This window comes from Colias eurytheme, chromosome 29, assembly GCF_061535395.1.
Source record: "Colias eurytheme isolate Ceu_HAF_F1 chromosome 29, ilColEury1 Martin Lab GWU primary, whole genome shotgun sequence".
Lineage (NCBI taxonomy): Eukaryota > Metazoa > Arthropoda > Insecta > Lepidoptera > Pieridae > Colias > Colias eurytheme.
The window spans coordinates 195,023-208,168 of NC_143008.1; the positions used below are offsets into that span (position 1 = coordinate 195,023).

Consider the following 13,146-nt stretch of genomic DNA (forward strand, 5'->3'; position numbering starts at 1 on the left):
GTATGAAGTAAAATAAATATAGTTTGAAAAACTAAAAAACACGCTTTCAAGTTAGATACATACCACTAAAAAGTAGAAAATAATAATTCTTTAATCTTGTAATCAAGCAATAACCAAGACATATTTTATTTTTGAACGCATTTTTATGAAACTTTGCACCTATGTAGAGTATGTATGAAGTAAAATAAAAAAGTAGAATAATTTCCATCCATTTTGGATAAGGTACATGTAAATTTAATGAATAGATCCAGTACGACCATACCATAATGACGAACATAACAATATTATGACATGGGCTGTGTATGACATTGACAATATTATGACAGTGCAGATTGCACATTGCACATTGAAGATCGTTTTTTTTTTTTGTTTTCGAGTTCGAGTAGTTAATTTTGCATCAGGAATCGTGCAAATCCAACACAAAACTTTGATTATTATTATTTTATCTCTCTTTTCTCGACATACACACCGCGCGAACGGTTACTTATCGATGTCTCTCTCGCACTCGACTACGATGAATAACGAAACGGAGACGAGTGTACCTAATGTGTTTATAAAAACGGCGTCGTACCCGTTTTCGTATTCATTCGAAGCGCAACCACTTCTCCGTGCGGTCGTATTTGTTGTTTTATTTCTCTATAATAAATATAGTGAATTCGAATTTCGAACAAGCCCCCCGGTCACAATGGCTCGCACAAAGCAGACCGCTCGCAAGTCCACCGGTGGAAAGGCGCCGAGGAAGCAGCTCGCCACCAAAGCGGCCCGCAAGAGTGCGCCCGCAACCGGTGGCGTGAAGAAGCCCCATCGCTACAGGCCCGGCACGGTTGCTCTGCGTGAGATTCGTCGCTACCAGAAGAGCACTGAGCTACTGATCCGCAAGTTGCCGTTCCAACGTCTCGTTCGTGAGATAGCGCAGGACTTCAAGACCGACCTCCGCTTCCAGAGCTCGGCCGTCATGGCCCTGCAGGAGGCGAGCGAAGCGTACCTCGTAGGTCTATTTGAAGACACCAATCTGTGCGCTATACACGCTAAGAGAGTGACCATTATGCCAAAGGACATTCAATTGGCCCGCCGTATCCGTGGTGAACGCGCCTAAGATCCGTTTGTTGTTTGCATTGTTCGTGTCTCGTGTCGTGTCGTGTGGTGTGTGGTTTCAATATGAAATAACATAACATAACATGACATAGCACAGAGGACACGTCATCGGACATCGAATGTTAAAAAAAAAAGGCCCTTTTCAGGGCCGCACGTGATTCATTTTAATAGTAGGTACCTAACCTAACTATAAACGTTTTCCACTGTGCAGTAACGGAAACATACAACGAAATATCTAATAATATAATGATAATATTGTTATGAGAATGATAAAATGTATTAATATTATTATATTACTATTATAAACAGAAAACTTACCTACCTGATGAATTTTAGATTTTAGTAATGTAATCATTCAGTAGCCATTAACTTTAAATTCTTCTTATGAAATAGTTTTATTTAATACTAGCGGTCCGCCCCGGCTTCGCCCGTGGTACATGTTTACGTTTTCTCTACATAAAAACCATCCTCGTACTTCCAGGAATATAATAAAAAAAGAATTATCGAAATCGGTTCAGCCGTTTTCGAGTTATGCGCTTACCAACACATTTTGCGATTCATTTTTATATATAAGAAGATTATAAATGCGAAAGTTGTTGATGGATGGACGTATGTATGTATGTGTTGAACCGATTACAATGAAATTTAGCACACATAATAATAGAGAGATAATAGAGTACAAGTGAAATGATAGTGAGTGTTGTAGTTTTGCGCGCGTGGGGAAACATATCCATAATACAATAATATATAATATTGTGGAATTAATGAATCGTATGCGGCCCTGAAAAGGGCCTTTTTGTTGTTAATTTGTTTGTTTCAAAATCATCGCCGTGGTGGTCGTACGCCCATCTTTATTCGTACCAAGAATAATAATTATTAAAAGGCCGAATCGATTGCATGGAAGAATTATTGACGTACGTACGAACGGACGGACGATCTTTGAAGTAACACAATTAATTAACCGCCGAATCCGTAGAGGGTACGTCCCTGACGTTTCAGCGCGTACACGACGTCCATTGCGGTGACGGTCTTCCTCTTTGCGTGCTCGGTGTAAGTGACGGCGTCACGGATCACGTTCTCGAGGAATACCTTGAGAACGCCGCGCGTCTCTTCGTATATCAAACCGGATATACGCTTGACGCCACCCCTGCGAGCGAGACGACGGATCGCGGGCTTCGTGATACCCTGGATGTTGTCACGGAGCACCTTCCTGTGCCGCTTAGCGCCACCTTTTCCGAGCCCCTTGCCTCCTTTACCGCGGCCTGTCATATCGCCGACTGTCTTGCGTTATTCTACTCGTTTACTTGCTTACTCGCTGCGTGCCCGAAAGCTTGTGCGCTTCGCGCCATTTCATGTCGACTTTTATACACACACATTATACACGCGTTTCGGTCGGCTCGCCCTCGACGAGCGACGGAGACGGATAGATATATCGTGCATATCGAGGGACTGCGTTAATAATCTTTGAATAATAATAATAATAAATAACTCAATCACAATAATTGACAACATTTCATTTTTTAATCGCATATTTTAAGAGAAATTAAATAAAAAAAAAAAACGATAAATGTGATGATGACGTCATACATACGGAGGAATAAAAAATAAAAATACTATCACATTTACACTAGACATTAACAGGGTAGGTATGGCATGTGTCAAATTTCATATTAATGTAATTTTTGTGAATTATTATATAAATAAGTAGCTTGAAATTTTTTGAAATGTATATAATATATCGTCATTACTTAATTAACTTACTTGTGTTGTTATCATTATCCTTCTAATATTATAAATGTTACTATTTCACGCAAATATTACTGAACTGATTACAATGAACTTGGATTAACACATAGGATAGGTTTTATCCTGTTGAAAAAATAAATAAAAGTCGACACAGCAAATTAAATAAGTAATTATTATTAACCAACTCTCTATCTATAAATATAGATCCCTCGTAGTTATTAAGTATAGTAGAGCCATTTTAAAATAGGCAACATTTGACAGTTCAACAAAATTCAACAACGTAACCTAGTAACGACGACATAGAATAACAAGATATTTCGTTTTGTTAGAACTGCACATTTGCTTAACTTTTTTCAATTACGACTACATAATATTAATTATAATAATAATGACCGATAAAAGTAATTTTTTTTAAGATTTCATTTTATTTTACTGATAAACCATTCTAAACATAATAAATACCAGAGACGTTACTCTAAAAATCGAAATCTGACATCTAGAATCGAATGCTTCACTTTAATCGATGTTTACTGCGCTCAGGTGCATTACGAAGATTTAAGGAATCTACAACGGTACGACAATATAATAATTCATCAAAACATGGATACGTCATTGTCGCTATTGAATTAATCGTAATTGCAGTTGATGATGATGATATATATAAGTAACTTAATGATTAGGTAAATAATAAACTATTAATTAACTACCTACATTCGTGTTATTATCGATTCGTCATAATATTGTTACTACTCCTCTGTCTATTATTTAGGTATTGCTTATTATGCGTTATTATGCGACGATATTAAGTTAACACAATAATAATATTATAATAAATACGCAATTGTGAATCGTAGTCTCGTTCTCGCGCGGCCTATATAATATTTTGACAATATTAAAACGTGCGGGCGTTGCGGTGTGGTGTGCGTACTATGTACCTACTAGCTGTTAGTACCTGTGACTGTGAATATAATATTGTGACAAATATGTGACATTTATTTATAATATTGTCATTTCGTTATTGTGGCACATTCGTATTGTTATTATTTTTGTATTTAAAGGACGTTAAACATATTCGACCGATCGCCGAACTGTGTGTGTAGCCGGCCGCGCGGTCGTCGTTTGCGTTATGCTGTTCTACAACAGGTCACATTCATCCCCCTAAAAACCATCGCAAACATATTATATGGCGATTACGAATAGTTTCACCTTAACGTCTGTATATCAGTGTATTGAGAGAGCCTTTTTCGAAACGACAATCGGTTTAATTACAGGTGAAATGATAATTTTAAAGTTGACACCGCGCACGCGGATAGCCCTTGGCAAAATTTAAACGTCCATCGCTATCGATGCGCTCCTCGAGCGTCGCGCGGGCTTGCACACTACGAGGGCCGATCTCAAAAGGGACGAGAAACATGTGAAACGTATACTTTTAAACGTTAATTTCACGTAAAATATACGTTCGAACGGAGGCATGTTAGTGAAAAGTTTCAAGCGCGACCGCGAGAAAACGTATCTCGATTGCACGGTTCCCCGTGAGGTAAACCGTCCATTCGATTCCTACACTAGCGACACCGTACGTCGAATACAGTGAAACCTACTAAGTACTACTTATTTAGACTAATTATTATTACATACTATTGTCGACGTAAAGTTGAATTTTAATTAACAAAAATGGCAGACACCGCAGTCGAAACTGAAACTCCGGCGCCAGCGTCGACGCCCGCGAAGAAAGCGCCCAAAGCAGCAGCAGCAGCAGCAGCAGCGGCGTCGGGAGGAGCCAAGAAAGCGGCCAAAGCAAGATTGGCGCACCCGAAGACGTCGGAAATGGTGAACACTGCTATCAGCGATCTCAAAGAGCGTAGCGGCTCTTCCCTGCAGGCGATCAAGAAGTACATATCGGCCACGTACAAGGTGGACGCGGATAAACTGGCGCCGTTCATTAGGAGATATCTCAAGGGCGCCGTCGAATCCGGCACGCTCGTTCAGACGAAGGGCAAGGGCGCATCTGGCTCGTTCAAACTGGAGTCAAAGTCCTCCGCGGCCAAGAAGAAGACCTCTCCGTCGAGCGGAGCCGCCGGCAAGGGCTCCGGAGCGGCGGCGGCCGTCAAGGTGCGCAAATCTGGCGGCGGTGGCAAGGCGCAAGCGGCCGCCAAAAAGACGGCCGTCAACGCAGGCAGCAGGTCCAAGAAGGCGGCGGCAGCCGCCGCCGCAGCAGCGGCCGCAGACTCGTCGTCCTCGCCGTCCAAGTCGAAAGCGTCAGCGGTGAAAGACAAGAAAGTAGCTGCAGGCAGAAAGAAGCCCGCCGCGGCCGCCAAGAAGGCGCCGGCTGCGGGCAAGGCGGCCGCAAAACCCGCCGCAGCAGCGTCGGCCGCCGCGCCGAAGGCTAAGAGGAGTGCCAAACCGCCGACGAAGAAGCCGAAGGCACCGAAACCGAAGAAAGCGGCAACGCCAAAATCCAAAGCGGCCACCGCCAAGAAAGCCTCGGCCGCGTCCAAGAAGTGAACGTGTGGTGTGCGTGCAATCGATCAATCGCAAGCGCAAGCGCAACCTAATTCGACTTCGAGGAAGGTTAAGGTTGGAACTGGTTATGCAGTGCAGCGGCGACGGCGAGTGCATCGGGCACAAGTCTCAGCAAAATAGATACATATTATATATTATCTATCGCCAAAAAGCCCTTCTCAGGGCTAACATATATTTTCGAATGCGCACTCACTACGAACGTTAACGTTTCCTTCCAATTTGCGAGGACGAACAAGCAACTTGTAGGTACCTACACAATAAAACTACAATTATTACAATTTTACAAATTACATAATAGTTATGTAACATCATAATATATTATAGTAGCAACTAGCAACATGCATGCACAATATAATAACAACAAGAAAATCAAATCTACTACTAACTAATCTACAGCTTTACGTTAGGTTAGGTTTAGGTTTAGGTTTAGGTTTAGGTTAGGTTAGGTTAGGTTAGGTTTCTTAAAAAAAAACTACACAGAAATAGGAGCCCCGCGAAGCGGGGCTCCGTCGACGCGCAATGAAATAAGGAATAAATAAAAAAAAACATCAAAATATACCTACGTAATACGTACGGTAAACACACACGTTACTTTTTACCTTCAACTTGCAAAATAAAATATTATGTAACTATTCATCGCACACTGCAACACGCTACCACACAGACAGACACAGACACAGACACAGACACAGCACAGACACCGCCCGCCCGCCCCACACCAGCGCACGCCGCCCGACCGACCGCCCGCCCGACGCCCGACTCCCGATAGTACATTTTACCGAAACTTACTAAATACCTACTCTCTAAAATCTATACATACCTACTGCTATGAATAATTATTATTAATACCTAATTATTGATGGTTGTCTAGACAACACAGTCTGTTTCTGTCACCTGACAAGTTACTTTAAAAACAATCAACTAATCGTTATTATTATGAGTAACTAGCGGTCCGCCCCGGCTTCGCCCGTGGTAGGTACATATTTACGTTTTCTCTACATAAAAACCATCCTCGTACTTCAAGGAATATAATAAAAAAAAAAAAGAATTATCGAAATCGGTTCAGCCGTTCCCGAGTTATGCGCTTACCAACACATTTTGCGATTCATTTTTATATAATATGAGTAATAATAATATTTGGGGATGCTGTACACCGAATCAAAAAAAAAAATAATATTAATTAAAAGATGCTTAAATATTGTTTGTGTGTGAAATGCGAAAAAAAAAATTAACATTTTGTAAATAAATAAAATATTATATTGTACATAACAATATATTATTATTATTTGACACGGTCGTGTTCACTGCGCATCGCTCGTCGTTTGTGTTCGCTCGCATTTCACGGCGTCATGCCCACCGCAATCACTAGGACGCGTAGCCGTACACGGTACAATATATATTAAATCCGATGGTAATGTTTAAAAAAAACATACTTTAGTGATCGGCGCGTATCGTTGTACGTATCAGTTTTTCGTTTATTATACTGTCAAAGAAGAAAACCGTAAATAATGTCTGGACGCGGTAAAGGCGGTAAAGTGAAGGGGAAGGCAAAGTCACGTTCCAACCGTGCCGGTCTGCAGTTCCCCGTCGGCCGTATTCACAGATTGCTCAGGAAGGGCAATTACGCGGAGCGCGTGGGCGCCGGTGCCCCGGTCTACCTGGCGGCCGTGATGGAGTACCTGGCGGCTGAAGTTCTCGAGTTGGCCGGCAACGCGGCGCGCGACAACAAGAAGACTAGAATTATTCCGAGACATCTGCAATTGGCCATACGTAACGACGAAGAGCTGAACAAGCTCCTCTCCGGCGTGACCATAGCACAGGGCGGTGTATTGCCTAACATTCAGGCTGTGCTGCTGCCCAAGAAGACGGAGAAGAAGGCCTAATTGGATTGCATTGCATTGCATTGCATTTACCAATAACGATACAATTACATATTTTTATGTATGTTCATCATAATATTATTATGAATTGTTCAAAAGGCCCTTTTCAGGGCCGCAATATATGTCTTGACAACAACGATAGATAGAGTTTCTAGCAGCCTAAACTCTCATCTCTTCAGTGATCGTTTACCATTTGACACGTACACCAGAACATGAATAATATTAATCTATGTACAATAAACTAGCTGCGCTCCGCGGTTTCACCCGCATTTAATATTATATTATAATATAGCCTTTAACCCTAGAACCGTACCCGTATTAAAAAAAGTAACATTCATTTGAGTCTTTTTAATTTAATTTATAATGGCATTTTTGTATTTGATCAGTAGTTCCTGAGATTAGCGCGTTCAAACAAACAAACAAACTCTTCAGCTTTATAATATTAGGATATATTATGTAGATAAGAATTATACATAATAATTATTATAGATGTTTAATTGTTTAGTTTATAATAAACCCCTTCTTGTTGAACGCATCAAAATCCGTTCCGTTTCATTTTATGTTTGTTTGTAATATATATTATAATAACTAGCTGTGCCCCGCGGTTTCACCCGCATTGCTCCGCTCCTATTGGTCTTAGCGTGATTATATTATATTATAGCCTATAGCCTTCCTCGATAAATGGGCTATCTAACACCGAAATAATTTCTGAAATTCGATTAGTAGTTCCTGAGATTAGCGTGTTCAAATAAACAAACAAACTCTTCAGCTTTATAATATGATTGTTTTCCTATCCTGAAGATTAAGATAAATTATGTAAATTGAATCTTACTATTGTGACAAATATCTGCTCGATGTACGTATTCGAAGCTGATACTGGACTATTTCTCCTTTCTGCAGAGGACAATACCTATATTGTGTTTTCTAGATGATTGCGCAAGTCACTTCGTTTTCGTCAAGCGGGAAACTTGGAATATTGAAAGTAGGGAGGCGAGCAACTGTTTTCATACTTCGTATTGTGTAAGCTGGAAATTTAAATAAATATTAAATCAAGTAAAATTTGATTTATTTAAAGAAAAACCCTTTCCCGTAGGATTTCCGGGATAAAACCTATCTTATGTCCTTTCTCGGGTATCAAAATATCTCTATACCAAATTTCAATCAATCAATATTATAATATCAATATTATATTTATTTTGACAGACATCGTCAGTTTGATTTATTGGTGTCAATTAAAAAAAATAAAAAAGTTTAACACAAATAAGGTTTCATATATTATCTTTAATTAAGATACATATTTTAAAATAAAACCCTCCTTGATGATTCCCAATTCGACTGTAGTCTGTACTGTTATTTTACCTTAGCCTTATGTGATTTAAAAAAAAAATAAAATGCCAAATGTAAACATCTAAATGATTCACCGCATGTTCACCGCCCACTGTGTGGAGGGGACGCTTACGCTCCACGGTATTGGCCGATAACCAAAAGTGCTAGCTCGCATTACTAACCGACGGCCGTAACGCCGTGTGGCGCGATCTGGACCGGTTTTATACAGAAACGGAAAAAATTTGGAATATACAGTTTCAATTGATTGTACTTATACTACAACAAGCAACATGCCGCCAAAAACGAGTGGAAAGGCCGCCAAGAAGTCCGGAAAAGCGCAGAAGAACATCTCCAAGTCTGACAAGAAAAAGAAGAAGCACAAGAGGAAGGAGAGCTACGCCATTTACATTTACAAGGTGCTCAAGCAGGTCCACCCCGACACCGGTATCTCCTCGAAGGCCATGTCCATCATGAACTCGTTCGTGAACGACATTTTCGAGCGCATCGCCGCGGAGGCGTCCCGGCTCGCTCACTACAACAAGCGGTCGACCATCACGTCGCGAGAGGTGCAAACCTCCGTGCGGCTGCTGCTGCCCGGCGAGCTCGCCAAGCACGCGGTCAGCGAGGGCACAAAGGCTGTCACCAAGTACACGAGCTCCAAGTGAGCGGTGAGCGGTCGTCGGGACAACGGCGTGGCGTGTTCGACTTATCGAACGCCCGCTCGCTCGCGTTTTGTGTTTATTATTATTATATACTATCAAAACAACAACGGCCCTTTTCAGGGCCACAATATATTTCATGAATGAATTGTGTGTGTGTGTACACGCCAAAAATACGTTTCTCCAACACGAACAACAGCAGTGAGAAAAAAAAAACCTAAAGTTGTAATTTTGAAATTCGAATTTCGAATTATACGTTCAACAATAATTATTAACGTTGGTCATATTTTGTGGGTATGATTTATTTTATTTTATTTACAAACTAGGGCTTCGCCCGTGGTACATATTATTTCGCAATAATAAAAAGTAGCCTATGTATGTTCTTTCTCAGCGTCTAAAGATTGCCTGTGCCAAATTTCATCAAAATCGGTCCAGTAGTTTTGATGATGACAAATAAAAACAAATTCATAATAAATTATATACCATCATGATTTGGCTCGATATTTTTATACATGTTACATAATTTTTTTTCACTCACAACCATTTTATTACTTATATATTAATATAACAACGCAATGCGATTTCATGTACTATCTTTGAATCAATATTATATTTATTTTGACAGACATCGTCAGTTTGATTTATTGGTGTCAATTTAAAAAAATAAAAAAGTTTAACACAAATAAGGTTTCATATCTTTAATTAAGTTAAGATATTAAATAAAATCCTCCTTGATGATTCCCAATTCGACTGTAGTCTGTACTGTTATTTTACCTCAGCCTTATGTCAAAACGTAAATTTAATTGATATACAACAAAAAATTAATAATATTAATTATTAAATGGAGAAATAATTAAACTTGTACAGTTAATTTGAAGTTATTTTTTTTTTAATAACTGTTTAACAAATAAATGGTAGATTGATTAGTTATCGCCCGCGGCTGTGCCTGCATTGTTCAGAACGTAACAAATTATATATACTAAAAGCTTCCTCGAGATGCAGCCTATCTATTGAAATAAACCGCATCAAAATCGGTTCTCTAGTTTTAATTATACAAATTTATATAGGGAATATAGCACACACGGACAGACATTCAAACCGATTTTCTGTTATATTTATATAGTTTTGTGTTTTGCAATAGTTTTGGTAAATTAATATTTTGTACTAGATTTCCGCCCGCGGCTTCGCCCGCGTTTTCAAAGGAAAACCCGCATAGTTCCCGTTCCCGCGGGATTTCCGGGATAAAACCTACCCTATGTGTTAATCCAAGTTACCTTCTATATGTGTGCTAAATTTCATTGTAATCGGTTCAGTAGTATTTTTCCGGACGTATAGAAATTTTCCTGGTGTATGGAAATTTTCCGGACTGAGAAAATTTTTCCTAACCTAACCTAACCTAACCTAACCTAACCTCTCCTAACCTAACCTAACCTCTCCTAACCTAACCCAACCTAACCCAACCTAACCTAACCTAACCTAACCTAACCTAACCTAACCTAACCTAACCTAACCTAACCTCTCCTAACCTAACCTAACCTAACCTAACCTAACCTAACCTAACCTAACCTAACGTAACCTAACCTAACCTAACCTAACGTAACCTAACGTAACCTAACCTAACCTAACCTAACCTAACGTAACCTAACCTAACCTAACCTAACCTAACCTAACCTCTCCTAACCTAACGTAACCTAACGTAACCTAACGTAACCTAACCTAACCTAACCTAACCTAACGTAACCTAACCTCTCCTAACCTAACGTAACCTAACGTAACCTAACGTAACCTAACCTAACGTAACCTAACCTAACCTAACCTAACCTAACCTAACCTAACCTAACCTCTCCTAACCTAACCTAACCTAACCTCTCCTAACCTAACCTAACCTAACCTAACCTAACCTAACCTAACCTCTCCTAACCTAACCTAACCTAACCTAACCTAACCTAACCTAACCTAACCTAACCTAACCTAACCTAACCTAACCTAACCTAACCTAACCTAACCTAACCTAACCTAACCTAACCTAACCTAACCTAACCTAACCTAACCTAACGTAACCTAACGTAACCTAACCTAACCTAACCTATCCTTTTCCACCTTATAGAAATTTTTCCTGACGTATAGAAATTTTCCTGGCTTATATAAATGTTCCTGACTTATAGAAATTTTCCGGACTTATAAAAATTCTCCTGTCTTATAGAAATTTTCCTTTCTTATGGAATAATCAAGTTGAAGATTACTCGAGATCTCAAAAACGGCGCAACGGATTTTGATGCGGTTTATTTTAATAGATATAATTTTTAAATGTTCATAAAATTTGCAACCGAACGAGGCCGCGGCGAATTTCTAGTTAGGTATATTATGAACGTATTATGTATTTGTTGGTATTTTTTTTTTTTTTTTTTAGTGCTGTTTTGTTTTGGTATACGAAAATACCTATGTAGAGTATGAAGTAAAATAAATATAGTTTGAAAAACTAAAAAACACGCTTTCAAGTTAGATACATACCACTAAAAAGTAGAAAATAATAATTCTTTAATCTTGTAATCAAGCAATAACCAAGACATATTTTATTTTTGAACGCATTTTTATGAAACTTTGCACCTATGTAGAGTATGTATGAAGTAAAATAAAAAAGTAGAATAATTTCCATCCATTTTGGATAAGGTACATGTAAATTTAATGAATAGATCCAGTACGACCATACCATAATGACGAACATAACAATATTATGACATGGGCTGTGTATGACATTGACAATATTATGACAGTGCAGATTGCACATTGCACATTGAAGATCGTTTTTTTTTTTTGTTTTCGAGTTCGAGTAGTTAATTTTGCATCAGGAATCGTGCAAATCCAACACAAAACTTTGATTATTATTATTTTATCTCTCTTTTCTCGACATACACACCGCGCGAACGGTTACTTATCGATGTCTCTCTCGCACTCGACTACGATGAATAACGAAACGGAGACGAGTGTACCTAATGTGTTTATAAAAACGGCGTCGTACCCGTTTTCGTATTCATTCGAAGCGCAACCACTTCTCCGTGCGGTCGTATTTGTTGTTTTATTTCTCTATAATAAATATAGTGAATTCGAATTTCGAACAAGCCCCCCGGTCACAATGGCTCGCACAAAGCAGACCGCTCGCAAGTCCACCGGTGGAAAGGCGCCGAGGAAGCAGCTCGCCACCAAAGCGGCCCGCAAGAGTGCGCCCGCAACCGGTGGCGTGAAGAAGCCCCATCGCTACAGGCCCGGCACGGTTGCTCTGCGTGAGATTCGTCGCTACCAGAAGAGCACTGAGCTACTGATCCGCAAGTTGCCGTTCCAACGTCTCGTTCGTGAGATAGCGCAGGACTTCAAGACCGACCTCCGCTTCCAGAGCTCGGCCGTCATGGCCCTGCAGGAGGCGAGCGAAGCGTACCTCGTAGGTCTATTTGAAGACACCAATCTGTGCGCTATACACGCTAAGAGAGTGACCATTATGCCAAAGGACATTCAATTGGCCCGCCGTATCCGTGGTGAACGCGCCTAAGATCCGTTTGTTGTTTGCATTGTTCGTGTCTCGTGTCGTGTCGTGTGGTGTGTGGTTTCAATATGAAATAACATAACATAACATGACATAGCACAGAGGACACGTCATCGGACATCGAATGTTAAAAAAAAAAGGCCCTTTTCAGGGCCGCACGTGATTCATTTTAATAGTAGGTACCTAACCTAACTATAAACGTTTTCCACTGTGCAGTAACGGAAACATACAACGAAATATCTAATAATATAATGATAATATTGTTATGAGAATGATAAAATGTATTAATATTATTATATTACTATTATAAACAGAAAACTTACCTACCTGATGAATTTTAGATTTTAGTAATGTAATCATTCAGTAGCCATTAACTTTAAAT

General features: G+C 39.7%; 6 protein-coding genes across 6 annotated transcripts; 5 read left to right on the forward strand and 1 right to left on the reverse strand.

The window, feature by feature from the left end:
- The first annotated feature begins 598 nt into the window (after positions 1-598).
- On the forward strand, positions 599-1,394 carry LOC149895910 (histone H3). Its single transcript, XM_090118012.1, has one exon. The coding sequence runs from the start codon at positions 686-688 to the stop codon at positions 1,094-1,096; it is 411 nt and encodes a 136-aa protein (XP_089974138.1). The 5' UTR covers positions 599-685; the 3' UTR covers positions 1,097-1,394.
- A 408-nt stretch (positions 1,395-1,802) lies between these two features.
- On the reverse strand, positions 1,803-2,419 carry LOC149895911 (histone H4). Its single transcript, XM_090118136.1, has one exon. It carries the CDS (start codon positions 2,362-2,364, stop codon positions 2,053-2,055), a length of 312 nt encoding a protein of 103 aa, XP_089974262.1. The 5' UTR covers positions 2,365-2,419; the 3' UTR covers positions 1,803-2,052.
- Positions 2,420-4,448: 2,029 nt separating this feature from the next.
- On the forward strand, positions 4,449-5,370 carry LOC149895912 (uncharacterized). The gene has a single exon (XM_090118053.1). It carries the CDS (start codon positions 4,513-4,515, stop codon positions 5,341-5,343), a length of 831 nt encoding a protein of 276 aa, XP_089974179.1. The 5' UTR covers positions 4,449-4,512; the 3' UTR covers positions 5,344-5,370.
- A 1,356-nt stretch (positions 5,371-6,726) lies between these two features.
- LOC149895913 (histone H2A) lies at positions 6,727-7,578 on the forward strand. Its single transcript, XM_090117982.1, has one exon. It carries the CDS (start codon positions 6,870-6,872, stop codon positions 7,242-7,244), a length of 375 nt encoding a protein of 124 aa, XP_089974108.1. The 5' UTR covers positions 6,727-6,869; the 3' UTR covers positions 7,245-7,578.
- A 1,249-nt stretch (positions 7,579-8,827) lies between these two features.
- On the forward strand, positions 8,828-9,717 carry LOC149895914 (histone H2B). Its single transcript, XM_090118126.1, has one exon. The coding sequence runs from the start codon at positions 8,858-8,860 to the stop codon at positions 9,230-9,232; it is 375 nt and encodes a 124-aa protein (XP_089974252.1). The 5' UTR covers positions 8,828-8,857; the 3' UTR covers positions 9,233-9,717.
- Positions 9,718-12,272: 2,555 nt separating this feature from the next.
- On the forward strand, positions 12,273-13,068 carry LOC149895915 (histone H3). Its single transcript, XM_090118011.1, has one exon. The coding sequence runs from the start codon at positions 12,360-12,362 to the stop codon at positions 12,768-12,770; it is 411 nt and encodes a 136-aa protein (XP_089974137.1). The 5' UTR covers positions 12,273-12,359; the 3' UTR covers positions 12,771-13,068.
- The last annotated feature ends 78 nt before the right edge of the window (positions 13,069-13,146 follow it).